At 39.5% G+C, this 22,013-nt stretch overlaps 2 protein-coding genes across 4 annotated transcripts in view; one reads left to right on the top strand and one right to left on the bottom strand.

Moving 5' to 3' along the window:
• Positions 1-22,013, bottom strand: part of GABRA5 (gamma-aminobutyric acid type A receptor subunit alpha5) — a 198,862-nt gene that overhangs the window by 170,105 nt on the left and 6,744 nt on the right. For 2 of the 3 annotated variants that reach the window (XM_075852591.1, XM_075852592.1), the window contains exons 2-3: positions 18,892-19,043; positions 2,808-2,929 (exon numbers count right to left, since the gene is read on the bottom strand). In XM_075852591.1, the coding sequence (XP_075708706.1) occupies positions 2,808-2,929; positions 18,892-18,977 (208 nt within the window). In that variant the 5' untranslated portion in view covers positions 18,978-19,043. Of the gene's footprint in view, positions 1-2,807; positions 2,930-18,891; positions 19,044-22,013 lie in introns of those variants that run through there. The other variant, XM_075852594.1, reaches the window with a different exon arrangement.
• The window catches only part of GABRB3 (gamma-aminobutyric acid type A receptor subunit beta3), a 444,982-nt gene that overhangs the window by 131,434 nt on the left and 291,535 nt on the right, over positions 1-22,013 (top strand). The window lies entirely within an intron of this gene.

Genomic DNA, 22,013 nt, shown 5'->3' on the forward strand with positions numbered 1-22,013 from the left:
GCAGGGCGCTGATGAGTTATCATGGCAGCCAGGGGCCTAATAAAGAAACCCAGGTCTGACATCAGTAACTTCCCATCAGGCAGTATAACACTGAGAGGCAGTAATGCTTTGGAATACTATGTATTCCAAAGCATTATACAAGCGATCAAACTTTTGCTGCTTCGTCTTTTAGTGGTATGAAAACAAAAATGTTAAATGGAGCTTAAAGAGGCTCTGTCACCAGATTATAAGTGCCCTATCTCCTACATAATCAGATCGGCGCTGTAATGTAGATAACAACAGTGGCTTTTATTTTGAAAAACTACAATTTTTGAGCAAGTTATGAGAAATTTTATATTTATGCTAATTTGTTTATTAATGCCCAACTGGGCGTTTTTAAACTTTTGACCAAGTGGGCGTTGTAAAGAGAAGTGTATGACACTGACAAATCAGCGTCATACACGTCTCTCCATTCATGTTCATTTGTACTCAGCACAGCGTGATCATGCTGTGCTGTCACATACACCCACATTAACTTTACTGAGGTGTCTTGAGAGTGAATAGACATTTCTTCCAGCCAGGACGCGATGTCTATTCACACTCCAGACACTTTGGTAAAGTTTGTGTGGGACTTAATCGCATGACAGCACAACGTGATCTCGCTGTGCTGTGTGAGTATGTCCCACAAAAACTTTGCCGATGTGTCGGGAGTGTGAATAGACATCGCATCCTGGCTGGAGGTGATGTCTATTCACTCTCAAGACATTTCAGTAAAGTTAATGTGGGTGTATGTGACAGCACACCGGGATCTCGCGAGATCACGCTGTGCTGAGTACAAATGGACATGAATGGAGAGAAGTGTATGACGCTAATTGGTCAGGGTCATACACTCTTCTTTACAACGCCCACTTGGTCAAAAGTTAAAAAACGCCCAGTTGGGCATTATGAAACTAATTAACATAAATCTAAAATTGCTCATAACTTGCTCAAAAATGATAATTTTTCAAAATACAAAACACTGTTGTTGTCTACATTACAGCGCCTCTCAGAACATGTAGGAGATAGGGCACTTATAATGTGGTGACAGAGCCTCTTTAATAAAGATTAACAAAAAAGTACCCCCAAAATTATCCCCGAAAACTTTAGTCACCTTAGTCATTTGTTTTAGATATGATTAACTGCCATGAATGGTATTAATGATGCTGAAAATCAATGGTACAAAGTTATGTCGCAGCTGTTAGGAAACACCTGTAACTTTAAAGCTGGGTTCCCAGGTCGCGTAAACACTGTGGAATTTCTGCCACCGTATTCTGTGCAGAAATTCCGCAGCATTTACAGTAGCAGAAAAGTGTATAAGATTTAGAAAATCTTATATCCACGCTGCGAAAAATGCAGTGAAAACGTACAAGAATTGACCTCCAGTGCGGATTTTAAATCCGCAGCATTTGAACTTATGCTGCGTTTTCATTGCTTTTCTGTTGCAGGCTTTACCTATTAAATTTAATGGGATATAAAACCCGTAACAAATAGCCAAGTGGCTTTCTGACGCAAAAATCGCATGTCGGAACTTTTTTTTCAGAATTACCCAGAACTCTCTGCTTCTGTATCCAGCCCGCCCTCAAGGGATGACATTTCCTCCCATGTGACTGCTGCAGCCAATCACAGGATGCAGCGGTCACGTGGGATGAAAAGTCATCCCAGGAGTTCGGGCGTTTTTTTTTTCTAGTGTTGCTTTCCTCAGTGGATATTCGGCCTGAAAACCGATACAACGTGTTACTATGTGGTGAGGTTTTTCGGACGGAATGTGCAGCATGTTCTAAGTAGGATACGCTGCATAGTTTTTTGGTCTACGATTACTGTGGCTACCAGCCTAGCTCCTGGGTTTTGTCAGTCCTTCCTCATTTGTGATGCAGAGCCAATCCTATCTCTCTTTCTGCATCCAATCATGGTTCTGGGCAGGGTATTTAAGTCTGACTCTCTGAGTTTTGCTTGCGATTTTCATTTGTATGCATGTTTCTGACCTAGCTCTGATAACTCCCTGAACCAAACCTTTACTACTTTGGGTTTTCTTGGATTTGGACTTGGGCTTTTCCTCTGGATTAATGTTCTGCTTACTGATATGGACTTGTATTGTCATTCCTGGTTACACAACTCGGCTTGTTTGACTTCTCATTTGGTCTGTTAGGTTTTCTGTTCTGATATAGCTTGCAAGTGCACCTCTTTCTAACATCTTACTCTACAGTCGCATCCTGGGTCCCAAGCAGCCAAATCCAACCTCCCTTGCAGCGGGCTCTGGTGAAAACCTTGTGGGTGCCTTAGACTCTGCCAACCAGAGTGGTGACATATTTGAGGTTGCTGATTTACTTGTGGGCCTGAACCAGACAGGTTCCTGATACTTTTAGGGAATCTATCTTATAGTAATTCCATAACCATGCATCCCAGGAAATTGCTCAAGTAACTATACCTAGACAGTACCTATCGTTATAACTGTTTATGTATAAATAAGGTGTGTGTGTGTGTGTGTGTGCGTGCGTGCGTGCGTGCGTGCGTGTGTGTGTGTTGGAGAATGAGACATATGATAGGCTCAGAGCATACAGCATAACTAGGAGCAAGAGGAAAGAAGAAGGCTTAAAATATGCAAAATACAATCTCTTATGCAGTCTAATACAAATCTACAGATGTCTAAGAAGTTATTGCGATTTCTACTGTTTTTGTATTGATACATATGTACTAAATCATGTTTCAATCTATGCGTAATGTAAATATTGGTACATTCATGTTTAACAGTTTTAGTAAGTACCTCATAAATATAAATTGTAATTCTTTACCTCCAAGCCCGGGCCGTAGTCTATTGTCATAACCATCAAGTAAACCATCAAGTATTCGGGTAAATATGGTAATGTTATCATTTGTGTCTTCTTTGATTGAAGCGGTAGTCATCTGTGAAATGCTGTTTTAAAATACGTGAGAATTAGGCATTTTAAGGATTATTAACATGCTAGAACTTTGGATTCTTCTCTTAAAAAGAATAATTTTTAACACCTAATACCAAAATCCTGAAATCTATTACATTTTCTACAGAAATACAGACACATCTATTCTAAGCTGTAAATGTCAGCTTTGATCTGTGTCTTTGTGCCTATTGTGTGGACCAATGGTTTGATCTTTGGATCATTACTTTCTAAATCTTTAAATCACTACTTCTCTAATCTACTTATACTTCAATCATTTAGTTCAACAAGTTAAACATTTTGAAGGATATAAAACATGAGTAAAAACATAAGTGTTTCCTAATTATGATTGTGGAATATAATAGCAGCACTATATGCTTAATGTTAATCTACAGTTGCTCATGTTAAGGTGGATAGAGAAAACCCACATAATGTAATTAGAGTATAATTAGGGTAATTAGAGTAGATCTAATATGAAAATACTGCATCTATTAGTAATGGATCCAAAACTTGCATAATCCCCTGATTTAATATGTAGAATTTAGAGTAATATCCTCTTCAAGTTCTTTTTACATACGTAGATCAGATGAATTAAGAAAGTTACTTACAGAACGCTTATTTAAGTAAAACTCATATAACAAAAAAGAAAATCAAATAACGAAAAGTAGTACTATAGCCTGTGATATCTCAACATCGATCGCTGTATACATATTACATCTATATAGCAGCCTATATGGGTGCTTTTATGTAAATCTAAATTTTCTGCTTCCTACAGCTGTGTTTCCCAAGATAAGCTTTCAGGGACTGAATCGTATCATAGTCTTTGTAACAAACTTACATGTGTCCTCAGTTACATGAGTATATTTTACATAAACACACAGAACGGGGTAAATTGTGCAGATAGTTGAAGTTATTTGGGCTAAATTTATTAAAAAGCTCATGCTTATAATACATTTGGTACATTTTGACCTGCTAAACTGGCAGAAAATGAAGAAAAAGTGCAAATGTATTGTTCGTTTCTTCGTCTACTCATAGTCGGCATAACTTAGCACCTTATTCATTGATTTCACGTAATTAATTTACATGAACTTGGGGATCACACCCACTTTCACTATCAAAAACTGGCATTACCTGCTTAGTAAATGTGGGCCATTGTGCCCCTTGCCTACTAATCTTGTAGAAAAAAAACACTGGACTCTATATGTCCACTATATTCACTGCTCCTGCCCAACTCCACCGTCCCCTGACCTCCTCCTCAACGACTGACAACTGTCGCTGTATTAACAGATCTGTATAACAATAAATGGGTCAGGCTGTGCTCACATGTATAGTGTGGCGCCAAGTCAAAAACCTGTATGGCAAAACCGGTTTTGCAAGTTTGTATTTTGGCCTCACGATTTTTACTGGTGAAACACATTAAAAACATGTTTTTTGACAGCTTGGCACACTACCACAACATATTAAGCCAACCATTCTATGGTTATTAGTTCTATAGATACATAAAACACAGTACATAAATTAAATATACATTTTTGGTTTAGAACTAAACTCTAAGGCCACAATAAAGGGAGGAAACCTCCAGCTCACCAGTTTTTGTGCGTCTCCTGACTCTTCGCTCGGATCCCCGCTACGGCTGGCGGTATGTAGTAGAAAAAAACAGAGAAAATGATCCAGCGCTGAGTTCAGTTGTTAATTAAAAAGGAAACGGTGTTCCCATCTTTATTGGGGTGATACAAATAAAAATCGTAGGGAGACGCAGTCCCAGACAAATTGTGAGTAGGCGGTATGCCCTAGCCTACGCGTTTCGAGCAGCTCCTGTGCTCTTAGCCATGACTAAGAGCACAGGAGCTGCTCGAAACGCGTAGGCTAGGGCATACCGCCTACTCACAATTTGTCTGGGACTGCGTCTCCCTACGATTTTTATTTGTATCACCCCAATAAAGATGGGAACACCGTTTCCTTTTTAATTAACAACTGAACTCAGCGCTGGATCATTTTCTCTGTTTTTTTCTAAGGCCACAATATTTTGAGCAGCTAAAGCTCAGTTTCTTTTTATACTTCTTATTTCAACTCTTATGTAGTATATGACCTTAAGCAGTTTTGGACTTGATATATTCAAACCAACGTTTTAGATGGGTTATTACGAGATATAAACAGTTTAACAGAAATGTCTGGCATAAGTCTTACAACATTATAGTAATGCTTGATTTCTGTGTGATGCCTAATTCAACAAACTGAGAGTTTTTCATGATAATTAAGGGGCAACTCTTGTAAAAGAGTCACTTGTAAATAAATATTGATACAATTATTGCTAGAGGAATTAAAATGTACTGAATGTATCACTAAGACCCGAAGAAAAAAGGAATTCACTTTATAATGTTCTTATTCTTATAACGGAATAAATAATGAAAAAAAATAAGTTTAGTAAGATCTGAGGGTCTTGGATAGCAAATTTATTTGAATTTGTATAGACCTGAAAAGGCATGGACTCCACAAGACCTCTGAAGGTGTCCTGTGGTACCTGGCACCAAGACATTAGAAGCAGATCCTCTTAAAGGCTATGTACACCTTTATACTGACATATTTTTATTGTTCATTTGGTTCCTAAATGCAAAATTAAGCAACTTACTAAATAGTCTTCATTATAAATTTCCTACCATTTGGCTAAAGTAGAGTCTGTGTAACATCTGGTCTCCTGCAAATTTTAACTGATATACATTTGTCCACTGCTCCTGACAACATACTCAACTGCTCTTCCCCTCCTTTCTCACAGGGTTAGTCTATATTCACATGACCGGGTGTCAAATCGGCGGTGAAAAACTGCAGTTTTTCACGGCCGATCTGCACTTGTGTGAGACCCGTTTTCACGAGTGCCTCATAGACTTAAGTCTACTGAGGGATCCGGGAAAACGGGCAAAAGTAGGACATGTCCTATTTTTCCCGGGGCCGTTTACATGGTCTGTTAATGGCCTATTGTCACTGTCATCTGAATAAGGCCTTAGTGATAGCAGCAGGAAGGGGAAGGGGGTTGTACACAGCAGATCAGTGTGTGGAGAGGGGGAAAGCTTCCAAGTGTACAGGGAGGGCAGATCACACAAGCAGTTATTATCACAGTGTAGATAGGGATGGGAGCACACAGGCTATCAAGTTTCTTTCTCTACATTCTAACCTGCTGTTTACAACCTCTCCAGCCTCCCTGCTGCTATCTCTAACACCGAGAGAAGGGAGGGGGAGAACAGTTTAGTCAGCCATCAGGAGCAGTGGACTGACGCATTTGTTAGAATTTGCAGGAGACCAGCTGTTTGCAGAAGTTACACAGACGCTAAAGCAGCCAAATAGTAGGACACTTTTAATGAAGACTATTTAGAAATTTACTTAATTTTGGATTTAGGAAGAAAATTAACAAGATAAAAATGTCAGTTCATAGGTGCACATAGCTTTCATGTCCTGTAAGTTGTGATGTCGGACGTCCATGGATCAGACATGTTTTTCCAGCACATTCCACAGATGCTCGATCTGATAAGATCTGCGGAATTTGGAGTCAACACCTTGAATTATTTGTCATGTTCCTCAAAACTTTTCACGCTGGCTTGCCCACATGATGTAAAAGAAAATGTGATTCATCACACAAAACCACCTTCTTCCATTGCTCCATGGTTTAGTTCTGATGTTCACATGCCCTTTGTAGGTGCTTTTGGTGCTGGACAAGGGGTCAGCATGGGCACTCTGACCAATCTGTGGCTAAGCAGCCCCAAATCCACAAGTTATGATGCACTGTGTGTTCTGACACCTTTCTATTATAGACAGTTTTAACTTTCGCAGCAATGTGTGCTACAGTAGCTCTTCTGTGGTATAGCACCACGTGGCTAGCTTTCACTCTCCACACACATCAATGAGACTTTGGCGGCCATGACCCTGTCGCCGTTAATATATATGTTTGGTTGTGTTTTTTTCTTATTATTATTATCATTCTTGTAGTTATCCACTTACGTAACTATCATAGCATCTGATTTAGTCTAGTAGCATTATAAGCATGTAAAGTACTCAGAGGTTATAAAATGTGCATTACACAGCAGCAATACTCTCCTTTACATTTGCAAATTGCACATTGTTAGCAAAGTACATGGATTAAGCATTAAAATTTTTAAATGTTCGAGCCTGTCCGAAAATGCAATTTCAATTTGTCTAATGCGTTACCTTGCTGAATGTGTGAGCAGATAAGACCTAATGGAATAATTTGCCGATGCTAGTTCAGCATCTGTAACTGAAGTATGAACCAGATAAATAGCACCAAAAACACTCTAGCAAATCATCAAACTCCGTTACCAGAGAACACAGCTGTTCCGGGCAATAACTTCCTGACAGAAATGTAGTGTTGGCGTGTGTAATTGAGTTTGATATATCACCCCCTCTGGGGATCTATAGCTACGTTTTATTTTTTTAACAATTACAAATACATAAAATTTCATCCATATTTAACAGATGCATGAATATTACTTTGCATATGTCCTTGTGGTTTATTTTGAGGCTATCTTAACGCATTAGGGTCTATTATGTTACTATACATATGAAACAATATAATAAGATGCAACTTCTAAAAATAAAGCATCCATGAATCATGTTTGTCATTTGGCACAACTCTTTATGACATAATGTGTTATCAGCATTTTTCCATTGTACTGCAAGTAAAGGTAAGCTAGGACGCCATGGTAACTTTTGTTTGTGAATGGTGAAATCACAGCTTACCATGAGAATTTCACTACCTAAATTATTTCTATTGGGGAGAATGTCGTGCAAACATCATTGGAAGTTGTCCCAGACATTAAGGTCGCCCCCAATTTTACTGTAACCAAAAGTCACCATGAAGAGCTAGCCCAATAGACACTTACTATATTAACTCAGTATGTAACTTAGTATGGTGCAAAACAACAAGAACAGTTAAATGGATTTTCTGGTACTGTATGTAAGATTGGTCTAATCCTAGAATAGGTTATCAATGTGTTATTTGTATGGGTGTGAACCCCAGGACCCTTACGATCAACAGAATGAAATAACCAACACAACACCATCCATTTACAGGCATCTCTCTCTAAAAATGTGTTGACGGCCTTGTTTTTGCTGATCAAGGAGGTGCCACATATTGATCGCTTATCCTCAGGAAAGTTTTACAGGTAATTGACAAAATTATTACAGAAATGGGAACTTCCAGGCACTGCTCTATTTGAGATACATATAAATATTACAAAGGGAGAAATTAATAAATTAATCTATTTACAATATGTCAAAAAAGTCAATGTCAATATACTTGGCAAAGATACTGTAGTGTGGTTTACCCACTAGCTTTTTAGAGAATGATATGGTCTGTGTTGATGTATATTAGAATACACAGTCCATTGAACATTTGAGTATTAATCTGACTACTTTGGGCAATGTAAAATGTTAAAAATATAGAATATAAAAAGAAAATGATGATCACTAAAACGAAAAAAAAAAAATGACATCTAATGCATATTATTTTTTTTATTTTTTTTTTACTGTTGGACAAGTTTCCGGTTTTAGCTAGTACATGTATGTGATTATATATACACATTATAATTTGATGAACTACTCCCATAAAATTGCTCTGCATGATCTTTTGCAGGATTGTAGGTCCCTTAAAGAGGACCTGTCAAGTCTCCTAACACGTCTATTTAATAAATAACTGTGTTGAAATACAAATTCTTGAGTATCTTTTCTTAGAACTCTATGTTGTGCCGTTATCCTGATATTTATTCTAGAAATGTATGAATAAATTGACAACTGGGTGTTACCAGTAGGAGGTGTGTCCCTACACAGACTGACTGTCCAATCAGTGCTGACAAAGTGACACTGTGTAGGGACACGTCCCTTTGACAAAGTTATGGTGACAACCAGTTGTCAATTTATTCATACATTTCTAGTGGGAATAACAAAGGAACAGCACAACACAGAGCTCTAAGAAAATATGTTCCAAAATTATTAATTAATGGTGAATACTAGTATTGACTTAAATAGAGAAGCCAGGAGAGGTGACAGGTACTCTTTAAAGCTTCCATTATCTTCAGCAGACTAAAGCAGGTAAATAGGGATAGCTTCAACCTGGACACATTGGCGACAGTTGTTTCACCACATTGGGCAAAAATTACTAATCAAGAAAACGCCAGAATTTTGTTGCAAACTGCAGCAAAATATTAAATGCATGGTGTATACCAAATGTATTATTTGTTTTAGAAACGTTTTTGCACCTACCGTGACAGTTTTGAAAATTGTCTAGATAAAAAGACATGGCTAAAAGGAGTCGTAATATATGCCAAATTTATTAAACACATACGGATGTAGCCATCTTTAACTTGCTGCAGCGTGATATCACACAACAAAAGCCATTGAAAAACTCAAGATAAGAGATCTAGCCATTGTTTATTTAAAGCGTTAAAAGTCAAGGTAAAGACGTCTACATCTCTATGCCATGTTCTTGCTCAAAATTGTGGCAAGTTTATCACACATAATGAGAGATTTTCATCAAGTTGTAAATTGATGCATCCTACAGTATGACAGTATCTCCTAATGTGTCCATAATGCCATGTATGACCTTACAGCAAAGCCTTTGTAATAATGAAAAATACCATTATGTTGATTTGGTTGGGTAAAAAAATTATGATATCTATAATGAATTTAAGCAGAGCAGGGATACACGAGGCTGCATTTTTCTTTTATCTAAGAAGGTAGGATGTACATAATTATTTCTATATGTTTAGCCTTCTACGCTCTTATATCTCAATGCAATGTGTGCAGAAGGGAGAGACTAGGATAGATGAGCTATCATATCACTCATGATATATTGTGATATTAGGACTATTAAATTACAAATCAAGGCAGTCAAGATTTCAGATTGTAGTTCCTTTTGAATATAGGTTGTCATGCTTAGAAATAGTTTGTTCCTCCTTGAGAAGTTAAACAAAGTCACTGAAGAAGCTGAATGATAAAAAGACTGTGCTGTTAGAAAAGGTAACAAGTGAAAATGAACAGAGGAAAAGTGATGACTAAATTAAGACATGACCTTCATGTTTTGGTAGTTTTTCAGTTAGGAAAGATACCAGGAAAAACAATATGAAGCAGCAGAAAAGTGGGTTATAGGAATGTGTTTCCCTGAACGAGTAGAAATAATGTTCAGAATAAAAAAATATGAGGGATACAGAAAGAATAATCTAAGTACATTATAAGATATGGGGTGAAATATTTCAAGACTAATGCTTAAAAAAATAAACATATTAGGTCAGAGAACAAGGGTGTTAAAATAAACATGTTGAGGCAGAAAGTGAAAATCCGAATTTGTCCCACGTTATATTAACAAGGCATTCATCATGTTGCTTCCTCTCATTATGTATATGTACTATCATTGTTGCACTACAGCTTTCTATAGGTTTAAGTGGTCCTCTTATGTAGACAGCCTATTTTAAAGAAGCACTGCGACAATTTTTTTGCATATGCCATGCTAACTCACCAGAAATATTCTAGCAGTGTCATTAGTTTATTCCCAGCATCTATACATTTTGAACCCTTTCATTATGGACAGGTGTGTCATGTGGTCTAAATCTCACCACAAAAATAGACCATGATCTCATGTGTAGACAGGAGGTCACTCGCTCTTGTGTAGATGACTTCCTGTGAACTACTGCATTACATCATTATCTATCAAATCCCTCCTGGCAGTCCTGAGACCCCCCCCCTCCACGCCTAGCTCCTCCCCCCTCCACACCTAGCTCCACCCCCATTATTTCTTTGTATGTTCCCAATGCATAAAACGCTGCTTAAGAAATAGTTTTTGCCCGATCTAAGGGAGCAGGAGTGCATTGATATAATAGGTGGGTCCATACAATGATTAGCTGCAGAGTTATACAACTCTCCTGACTCACACTAACTGTCTATACTATCTGTGTGTTCTGTGTGCAGAGAGTGCAGTGTATTTCTATGAGATGCTGCTCCTCTCTGTCACTGTGTAAAAACTGACATGGAGAAACCTATCACTAGCAGAATGCAGAGGAGACAGGCTGTGCTGCATCACATTGGAATACACTGAGACTCTGCAGTGTGAGTACAGAAGTTATATGTGACTGATCTATCACTTGCTGCACTTAGACAGGACTCAGAGCAGAGCAAATGTAATGTGATGAGACTCCGACCTCTCTGCCTCTGCAAAGCAAGAAGCATCATGGGAAATGTAGTCTGCATTAGGGGAACCATATTATAGGGGAAGCAGGAACCTAGATGGTAGACAACCCATTTATTAATAGCCTATGCTGAACTATAAAGGCAAAACAAAAAGTTGCTGTAGTGCTTCTTTAAATTGAAGGCTGCCCCGTGATCAACTGATTACCACAGATCCAGCTTCAGAGGTACTTGAAAACTGCTGATTGCCTGGGATTTCTGATCATCGTGCCAGCTCCAATCAAAAAGGGGTTGTACTCATGAGAGCTGCAGTCGGTAATCATTTCTCATTTCAGCTACTGCTGCAGAGAAGAAGTAGTAATACATGGTGGCCATTTAAATGAATGGCTGACATGTAATGCATTGATAGGCGGGATCTGCCAGAGAGGGAGCTGCTCTTTGTGGCTCCCCTCTATGGCAAGTAAAGTGGGCCTTGAGTGGGGGAGCCCACAGTATGGTGCACATATGCCCTAAAAGGACATATGGAAAAGGGATGTGTTTATAAGACAAACCCTCTAAGTTTAGATTTTTTTGATAAATTGTTCATTATTTGAAAAAATAATTTCAGTTTGCTTCAGTTTTAATTGGTTCCCGATCACTGGCTATGTATTTAGGGCAGGCGGCCAGGGTCTTTAAAACCCGTGCCATACACTATTTATGGCGCGGGTTTTAGCTTGCTGCCCAAGCAATCGGGCAGCTGAATGTCGGGGACCCTGAGGAGAGGAAAGAAGCAACTTTCGCTGCTTCTATATTCTCTGATCTCTTCTACACAGCGCTCAATTAGCACTGTGTAAATAAATAGTGGCAGCGGCACTATTGGTCCCGGTGATCATGTGACTGGTCACATGATCGCCGGGATGTCGTTAGTGACAGACTGCTGCTGGGTCTTACTAGACCCAGCACAGCCCTATTAGTGACAATAGTCACTATGAGAAGGCTGATTTGCCCTGTACCTGGGACTGCTGTGCAGGCCGTTACAGTGGAAAAACATGGTGTAAAAGAAGAAAGAAAAAAAATAAAGTCCCCCAAAGGTCTTTTCTGACCTTTGAGGGACAGACCATACACTGTGTTCCAAATTATTATGCACATTGGATTTAAGTGTCATAAACATTTAATTATTAGTTTTTCAATTAAACTCATGGATGGTATTCTGTCTTAGGGCTCTTTGGATCATTGTAATCAATCTCAGACACCTGTGATAATTAGTTTGCCAGGTGTGCCCAATCAAAGGAAAACTACTTAAGAAGGACGTTCCACATTATTAAGCAGACCACAGGTTTCAAGCAATATGGGAAAGAAAAAGGATCTCTCTGCTGCCGAAAAGCGTGAAATAGTGCAATACCTTGGACAAGGTATGAAAACATTGGATATTTCAAGAAAACGTAAGCGTGATCATCGTACTGTGAAAAGATTTGTGGCTGATTCAGAGCACAGACGGGTTCGTTCAAATAAAGGCATAATGAGGAAGGTTTCTGCCAGTCAAATTAATAGGATTAGAAGAGCAGCTGCTAAAATGCTATTGCAAAGCAGCAAACAGGTATTTGAAGCCGCTGGTGCCTCTGGAGTCCCGCGAACCTCAAGGTGTAGGATCCTCCAGAGGTTTGCAAGTGTGCATAAAGCTATTATTCTGCCACCCCTAAACAACGTTATCAAGCAGAAACGGTTGCAGTGGGCTCAGAAATACATGAAGACTAATTTTCAAACCGTGTTGTTTACTGATGAGTGCCGTGCAACCCTGGATGGTCCAGATAGATGGAGTAGCGGATGGTTGGTGAATGGCCACCATGTCCCAACAAGGCTGCGACGTCAGCAAGGAGGTGGCGGAGTCATGTTTTGGGCTGGAATCATGGGGAAAGAGCTGGTAGGCCCCTTTAGGGTCCCTGACGGTGTGAAATTTACCTCTGCAAAGTACGTAGAGTTTATGACTGACCACTTTCTTCCGTGGTACAAAAAGAAGAACCGTGCCTTCCGTAGCAAAATTATCTTCATGCATGACAATGCACCATCTCATGCTGCAAAGAATACCTCTGTGTCATTGGCTGCTATGGGCATAAAAGGAGAGAAACTCATGGTGTGGCCCCCATGTTCCCCTGACCTCAACCCTATTGAGAACCTTTGGAGCATCCTCAAGTAAAATATCAATGGGGGTGGGAGGCAGTTCACATCAAAACAGAAGCTCTGGGAGGTTATTCTGACATCCTGCAAAGATATTCAAGCAGAAACTGTCCAAATACTCACAAATTCAATGAATTCAAGAATTGTGAAGGTGATATCAAAAAAGGGGTCCTATGTTAACATGTAACTTGGCCTGCTTAGTTTTTTTTTATTTGTGTAAATATGACCTCCTGATGCTGCAAATTCAACAAATTACCATTTTAGTTCTCTTTACAACCTTTAAAATGTTTTGATCTCTGTTGTGCATAATAATGTGAAACAGTGCATTTTGAGTTTTTTACTTCTAAAAAAAAATCTGTTATCATTAGGAGATTTGTTTAATAAAATGTGCATTATACTTCAACGGTTGATGGCTTGAAGATTATACTGACTGTCATTTGCATCGACTATTTAGGAAAATCAGCGAAAAATAACATTTGCATAATAATTTGGAATGCGGTGTAGTAATAAAAATATAAAAGTAAAATAAAGTGCACAAAAAATTCTAATAAATACTCATCAAATACCCACACCAAAACAATTGTTCCCCCCGCCAATCATTGTCGTAACACTAGCCCTGAGTCAATTACCCTAAAATAGACATGTAATATATTAAAATTTACGGTAGACAATGACAATCACAAATAAAAGGTCTATAAAAAGGTTTGTTTTTTTTACTATTATTTTCAAACTTTGAGCCTAAAAAGTCTAAAATAGAAAAAAGGATGTGTATAAAAATGATAAAAAAAGAGACCTGCATTGTCTACGGAAAAAGCATCGCAAAAATCACGTTGCTAGCCTAACAAATGTATAGCTGTTTAACTAACGAGTGCTAAAAAGGGCTAAACAGTGTCTGGTCCTGAAGGCTCAAAATAGCGCGGTCCTGAACTGGTTAAAATGCATTAAACTTTTATTGATATCTGATTAAACATAATTCTCTAAATCAATGCAGCTATGTTCAAATGGTTAAAACAAAGCATTTTAAATATGCTTCATTACTTCTAACTAAATTACTACAGTGCCTTCATTAAAATACTGATGATTATTGCAAAATTTTGTCCGCATTTCGTGCTTTGATTCACATTTTATAGCACAGCAAAACAACAAGTAGCTTTGAAGTGCAAAAGTTAGAATCGTTTTTGAAACCAGCTTCAAATGACCTTGAACATTTAAATCATTTCATCTTAACTTGCTTTCAAGTCAATGAATTCTATAGTCTATGCAAGCAAATATTTCATGTTGCTTTTAGATGATCTGCTCTGCTTTGCAGTCCTCTCCTGCATATTAAAACAATGCTGTTATAATATTTCAGTACATTCCAGTATATTACAATTGCTGACTTGAAAAACAACTCAAAGTGTTCTCAAAACACATAAAAATCTGTAATATTATTATTTTTTTAACGCTCATGATTGTATTATTGATGCTTAATGTGCAGATCAATAATACAGCACCCCTAGCCTTCTATGTGCCCATACTGTACCTACTGCGTAGGAACAGGTGACTTGGGACCCTCATTATAGTGATCGTTGGGGGCCTCCAGTGATCAGACCTTTATCACATGTCCTGTGGATAGGTGATAAATGTTGATCTTGGGACTATCCCAGATAAGACTTAAGTTATTGATTCATTTTTGTTCTAATTATAGCTGGTAAATTTTGATATACCTTGCAATTCAGCTCAATAACATTGTTGCTAGCCTGGTTCCATGCTTTATGCACAAGAATACACAAAAAGGGTAACAGATCTTTCAATATTATCTCGTTGATGGTTGAAGGGGAAAACATAATGAAACTAAGGTAGTAAAGAAATAAAACTTAACCGAAGATAGATATTTACTTTAACTTTACTGGCGTTTGTCAGATGTAATAAAGGTGAATTTGTCATTTTATCACGAGTCATCATAATATCAAAATGCATTATCTGTAATTTAACGTAGGACGGCTACGAGAAATCTACTGTATTATCTTTACTCAGATAGGTATCATAATGCAACCCTAAAAAGTTATATTAAGCTCTACTTTAATTTATGGTATGTTGTAATATGTACATGAATAATTTTACTTTAAAATGAAAAGAATTATCAAATATATTATACTCCTATACTACTTATAAAGATTGTCCTAGCGGGACGTCTCCTGTCTACATTTCCGATTAGGGCATATGGACATCATAGAGGTGAGCTTGTACTTGGAATCCCCTCTATTAGCCAGAGAGAATAGAAACTGCATACAGCTGCTCCAATTCCGGTGGACTAAACACGACCATGAATTACATTGCCCCCTATTCATCTAAATAGGTGCTGTATAATACTACATTTTTCCATGCAGCAGCAGCAGAGTGGCTCACCCTTGGGGAAGATTGTTTTAGGAATTGGGAAACCTCTTTACATTAATTTTTGGGGAAAAAAAAAAGAATAATCAACATTCTTCAAGTCTGACATTGTTTAGATTGGTTGGAAATGCTCAATGATTATTCGTATTTGAAGTTTGTAAGTTTTACATCTTAGAAAAACATTAGATGTTCGTAATCACAATTGTTAACCTAAGCATAGAATCACGTGTTGTTATATGCAATGCTGTGTTAGTTTTAGTAACGTATAACTGGTTGGATTTTACTTGTGTACACATTCTTTAAGGGCATGACCAGACGCGGCGGAATTGCTCTGGAATTCCGCTGCGGACAGTCCACAGCGGAAATCCGCAGCATAAACGTTTCTCCATTGCTTTCCACATCTTTTTAGTTGGGTTCGTTTACACATTGCGGACAATTCCGCTGCGGTGCATAGGCTGCGGTGCGGAATTTGGTGTCCGCAGCATACACTGACTGTTGTGGACGTGTAGCGGACTTGTTGCGGACTCATTGCGGAATTTCTCCATTGACTTCAATGGAGAGTCAAAATTCTGCAATGAAGTCCACAGATGTTATGTGTGCTGCGTAGTGTATTGGTTTTACGAACATGACATTTCTTCATTCTGCCTGGACCTATGTATTTCTAGGTCCACAGCCAGACTGAAGCCCCATGCAGACTAACGTAAAAACGCCCGTAATCACGGGCCGTTATTACGACACGGGCAGGCCCATAGAAGTCAATGGGGCTCCCGTAAATACGGGTGACTACGTGTGTGCACCCGTAATTACGGGAGCGTTGCTAGGCGACGTCAGTAAATAGTCACTGTTCAGGGTGCTGAAAGAGTTAAACGATCGGCAGTAACTGTTTCAGCACCCTGGACAGTGACTTCCGATCACAATATACATCAACCTGTAAAAAAAAAAGAAGTTCATACTTACCGAGAACTCCCTGCTTCTTCCTCCAGTCCGGCCTCCCGGGATGACGTTTCAGTCCAAGTGACGGCTGCAGCCAATCACAGGCTGCAGCGGTCACATGGACTGCCGCGTCATCCTGGGAGGTCGGGCTGGATGGCGAAAGAGGGACGCGTCACCAAGACAACGGCCAGGTAAGTATGAATTTCTTTTTACTTTTACTAGGGAAAGGGCTGTCCCTTCTCTCTATCCTGCACTGATAGAGAGAAGGGAAGCCCTCCTCCCCTCAATACGCAATGGCTAGTCCGCATCAATTTAATGCCCATTTTAGGCAAAGCCGCAAGAGAATCTGCAACGCAGATTCTGTGCGGCATTGATGCGGACAGTGTATGAAGAACTGCGAAACGTCTGGGCATACCCTAGGTCTCCCTGTAATACAGCTACTTTATATTTGCAATACTAAAAAGTCATATCCAACTCAACAGATTATCAACTCCTCATCTATATGGGTGCTATATGGGTGCCAGGTCCACTTTCCTCACAAATCTAAGCCTTTATCAAAATCATAGTTATACATAGAAACATGTCATGCACTCTAATTCAGTTCATATTATTCTTACATGTAGTTCTAATGTAATATGAAACATTAGTAACAGAGATGCACTGTGACTGTAGTGATAATATACCTTACTGTTAGGTCAAAAGCGTACAGAAGTTGACAAATGTATCATTCATGTCTCTGTGTGGCTCAATATTTAGACAAAATTAGGGCTAGATTCCAGCCATACTACCCCCTGTTATCCCTGGAAACAACATTGACAATAATAAGATTAGGCTTGTAGTTTGCAGGTATTATCAGTGAACATGATACTAACATATATTAGTAATATGGAACTCTTTAGGTTCCTTTGAAATGTTACCTTTGAAGTTGAAAACCTGCAAACACTTCATATTATTTAATATGCAAATATAGCAAAACGAGCAATAGTGTGGCATACCTTGTATACAAGAATGTCCCAAAAAGATTATGTACCTATCATACTGTATGATGTGCTGGGATAGCCTGCTTTGCAAGTTATGCCCCCCTGTTATTAAATGCCTTAACCATTTATGTTAAATATTGTAAATCTGTTAATAGTTACAATAAAGCTCAGGGTGTTTATGCTATCTATCTATCTATCTATCTATCTATCTATCTATCTATCTATCTATCTATCTATCTATCTATCTATCTATCTATCTATCTAGCTCCTATCTATCTATCTATCTATCTATCTATCTATCTATCTATCTATCTATCTATCTATCTATCTATCTATCTATCTATCTATCTATTTACACAAAAATAGAATCCAGCAGCACAGGCTTAAGTGAAAGGGGGTGCAAGCCTTAGAGAACTGACCACTGTCCCTTTAAGCACAAAGCAGCAAATAGGCAGAACTCACAAAGGCTTATGGTGAAAAAAGAAGGTGCTTTATTGACCCCCAACAGTGTGACGTTTCGGGTCACACAACCTGAGCCTTTCTCAAGCCCAAAGGTGCTTTTTTTTAGGTCAATAAAGCACCCTCTTTTTACATACTGCTTTTTTATATATATATATATATATATATATATATATATAAAACTTTAACTTGACTTTTTCAATGACTTTTAATGGCTTTTGATGTGTGATATCACATTGCAACAAGTTATCAGAGTTTTCAATTAAATACTAAACTTTAGTAAGGTAATATAATCAAATATAGATAGATAATAATATAATACAGCTTGATATTATATTAATATATTGCAAATTAATGCAAAGTGATGATGTATATCATGTTTCCAACAAACACATAAACACACACATTATGGATAACATCTTGACTCTTAATGTAAGCAATATAAGTTATTAGACCCTCTTGAATATCACGTTTGGTTATTTGATTCATGGAAATGACATTTGACTATAAGAATAATAAACTGTGCACATATTGCTTGGACTGCTGTAGTTCTGTATTACATGCTGATGTAAAATCACTAAACCCTAAAATTACGATTTCATAGTCATTATCAAATATAAATTTTAGCTTTAGCTTAATATTGAGTTTCTGTCAGTAGTTTACTAGATCAATGATGTAATCATCTAACGGACTACAATGGGCTCTTCTAAAACAGTCACATAGATGCCTTTTTATTTAAAATGTACTGTTCTTTCAATTATAAATAGTTGAAACACTTTTTTTTATTATTATTATTATTATTATTATTATTATTATTAATATTATTATTATTATTATTATTATTAATAAACAATTTTTTTTTTTTAATTTTCACTTACCTGGGTATAACGTGCAAACTGAAAATGAAACAAGACACAAGTATTCTTTTGATGAAAGTGACAGATGTCTTGATTGCACAGTCCATCTCCAGTTGGTACAAAAATTAACAAATTGCCTTGTAGGTAGATTTAAGATGTTATCCACACCCACTCTAAATTTGGAAAAAGATTTTAGAATATAAGTGATGCCATTTATTTTATACAAAGACAGTATAATCAGTATGATATTTTATTACTGGCATATATATCTTAACTATAATATATCCCGTCATAATATATGCTTATTATTAAAAGTTTGCTTTAATGGGGGCGCTCGCGAGCTGCAAACCAAGATGGCCGCATGCTGAGGTAGCTCCGCGACTCCTGGGCACAACAGCTACAAAAAGCTTATATTTGAGGTGAATTCCCTCGCTCACTTACCCTTCTCCTCCATCCGGAGGATCTTCTGCCCGGATTGTCCATGGTTCGGAAGAGTGCGGTGGGGCGAAAGGACTTGAAACCACCGGAGTCCTCCGTCCCTGCCCCCACACCTGAGATTGCAACATCGCCCGCCATGTCGACCGTTTCTGAAGACGAACTACAGGCCTCGCCTGAGCTCATCGCAGGCTCCCAAGAAGACGGTTCACAGCTATCTGAACCCCAGTTCACTACCAGAGATGCCTCTCTGCTGCAGAAATTTAAACAGCTCTTGCAGCAAGAACTGCAACTTACCGCGTCTAAGCTGTCGAGAGATCTTACCCGAGAGATACGTGAACTGGGAGCCAGGACTAATGCCCTGGAAACCAAGATGGACGACACCATCGAAGTTCTGAACGCGCACGATGCCGAATTTGACTCGATGAGAGCAGACCTGGATTCTACAATGCTTCGTTTAGAGGACTTTGAGAATCGTGCACGGCGGGGGAACCTCCGGATACGAGGTTTGCCCGAGACATATGAGGACCTTAGTTCTTCCATTACAGCCCTGTTCCAAGAGCTGGCACCGGGCCTTCCAATAGACAGGTTGGAGATGGATCGGATCCATAGGTCGCTCGGCCCTAAGCGACAAGACGGCAAGCCACGAGACATAGTGGTGAAACTCACCTACTATGCCACCAAAGAAACCCTGTCCCAGAAGGCCAGAGCATCACCAACCCTCATGTTTCAAGGCCACGAATACCAGATTTTTGCTGATCTTTCCCCGATCACTATACAGAAACGACGGAATATGAGAAACCTGCTAGCTGTTCTACAGAATCGCCAGATAAGATATCGCTGGGGATACCCCTTCAAACTACAATTCACTCTGGATAATAAATATTATTCGGCCAACTCAGCGGAAGAGCTCAAGCAAATTTTGGTCTCCCTGCAGCTTTTACCGGCTGACGCTGAACGCTCAAGCCAACCTTCTCAGGGACGCCGGGACGGGCCGCAGCTACGTCCCATTTGGAATAAGGTACCTCCACGCAGACCGCCTGGGAGAGCTGGAGTTGTTGCTGATGTCCGAGACGATCCTGGCTGATGGATGAGTACTTTTTAACATGTTTCACCCTGTGTATTGGCTCACCTACAGCGGAGACTGTTCTGAGGATTGGGCAACCATGGCGGCCATGTTTTGCTGTATCCGACAAAAGTTTGCCGTTTAACTGATTGCAATGTTTATTAATTTGGTTCTGACCCTTCCCTCCATTAATATGGTTGTCATTGTTATTTTTCTGTCTTGCCGGCCAGACACCCTTTGCCTTGCTTCCTGGCGGCATTGAGTGTATGGCCCACAGGGGTTCAATCTGCGATACAATTTGAGGTTATTGATGGGCCCGGCCCAGCCTTATGCTGATCGGAACGGGGACGTGAGTCTTGGCGCGGTGCGGCCTGCCTGTCACTCACTGCCCCAGGATTGGGGGTGGTGGGTGGCGGGTATGCGGCCCCGTGGCGGACAACACAGTGCGGCGGGTTATGTTTAACTACACTGAATAACTGTCCGAGACGATCCCGGCCGATGGGCGAGTACTTTTAACACGTTTTAACTTGTGTATTGACCCATCTACAACGGAGACTATACTATGTCCTGAGGAATGGGCTGCTATGGCGGCCATGTTTTGCGGAACCTGACAAAAGTTTACCGCTTAACTAAATGCAATGTTTAATAATTTGGTTCTAACCCTTTCCTCCATTAATATGGTTGTCATTTTTCTGTTTCTGTCTTGCCGGCCAGGCACACTCTGCCTTGCCTCTCGGCGGCGTGGTGTGTATGGCCCGCAGGGGTTCAACCCGCGCCATAATTTGAGGTTATTGATGGGCCCAGCCAGGCCTTATGCTGATCAGAAGAGGGTCGGGATTCTTGACCGTGGTGCGGCCTGCCTGTCACTCTCCGCCCCGGGACCGGGGGTGGTGGGTGGCAGGCATGCGGCTCCGCGGCAAGCGACACAGTGCGGCGGGTTATGTGCAACTGCACTGATTAATAGATATGTTTGAAATGTGACCATATGTTTGTAAAGGCCTCGGCGCGCCTGGTCCGCCATTTTATTTGAGGCAGAATGTTTTGGGAGACTATTGTTCTCTTCCCTCTATCCACAATCCCTGGTTTGTTTCCCCCTCTTTGTCATGACAACGCCTTGGGGTTCACCTCAATGGATTACCGTAACCACACCTTTGTGCCCAGGTGTTGGTGACCCCGGATTCTATCAGTAGTACCCCCTGTGCTACTGTCTACCCTACTTGGCCGATTTTCGGACACTTTCTCTTTTTTATTTTCTATGCATATTTGTCTCTATACCCCTTTTTACTTAATCTGTTTCTCCCACCCCTTTCCTTCCGGCCCTTCTTTCCCTTTCCCCCTGTCGGTCAGAACTCAGTATAAAAGTATTAGATCCTACAGATGGCAGCATCTGCCTTAAAAATAATCTCACATAATGTCCAAGGCTTCAATTCTCCACATAAACGATCAAAGGCATTTCATTTCTATAAAGCCTGTCGTGCGGACATTGTCTGTCTCCAGGAAACCAGATTCTCTGTCACTTCTAGACCAAAATATCTCAGCGCACATTTCCCTGTTTTCCACGGCGCATATGCTCATGAAAAGCGACGTGGGGTAGTTATTGCCTTCAGGAAGAATCTCCCCTTTCTTTGCAAAACGGAAATTC

This window comes from Rhinoderma darwinii, chromosome 2 (genome assembly GCF_050947455.1).
Source record: "Rhinoderma darwinii isolate aRhiDar2 chromosome 2, aRhiDar2.hap1, whole genome shotgun sequence".
Classification (NCBI taxonomy): domain Eukaryota; kingdom Metazoa; phylum Chordata; class Amphibia; order Anura; family Rhinodermatidae; genus Rhinoderma; species Rhinoderma darwinii.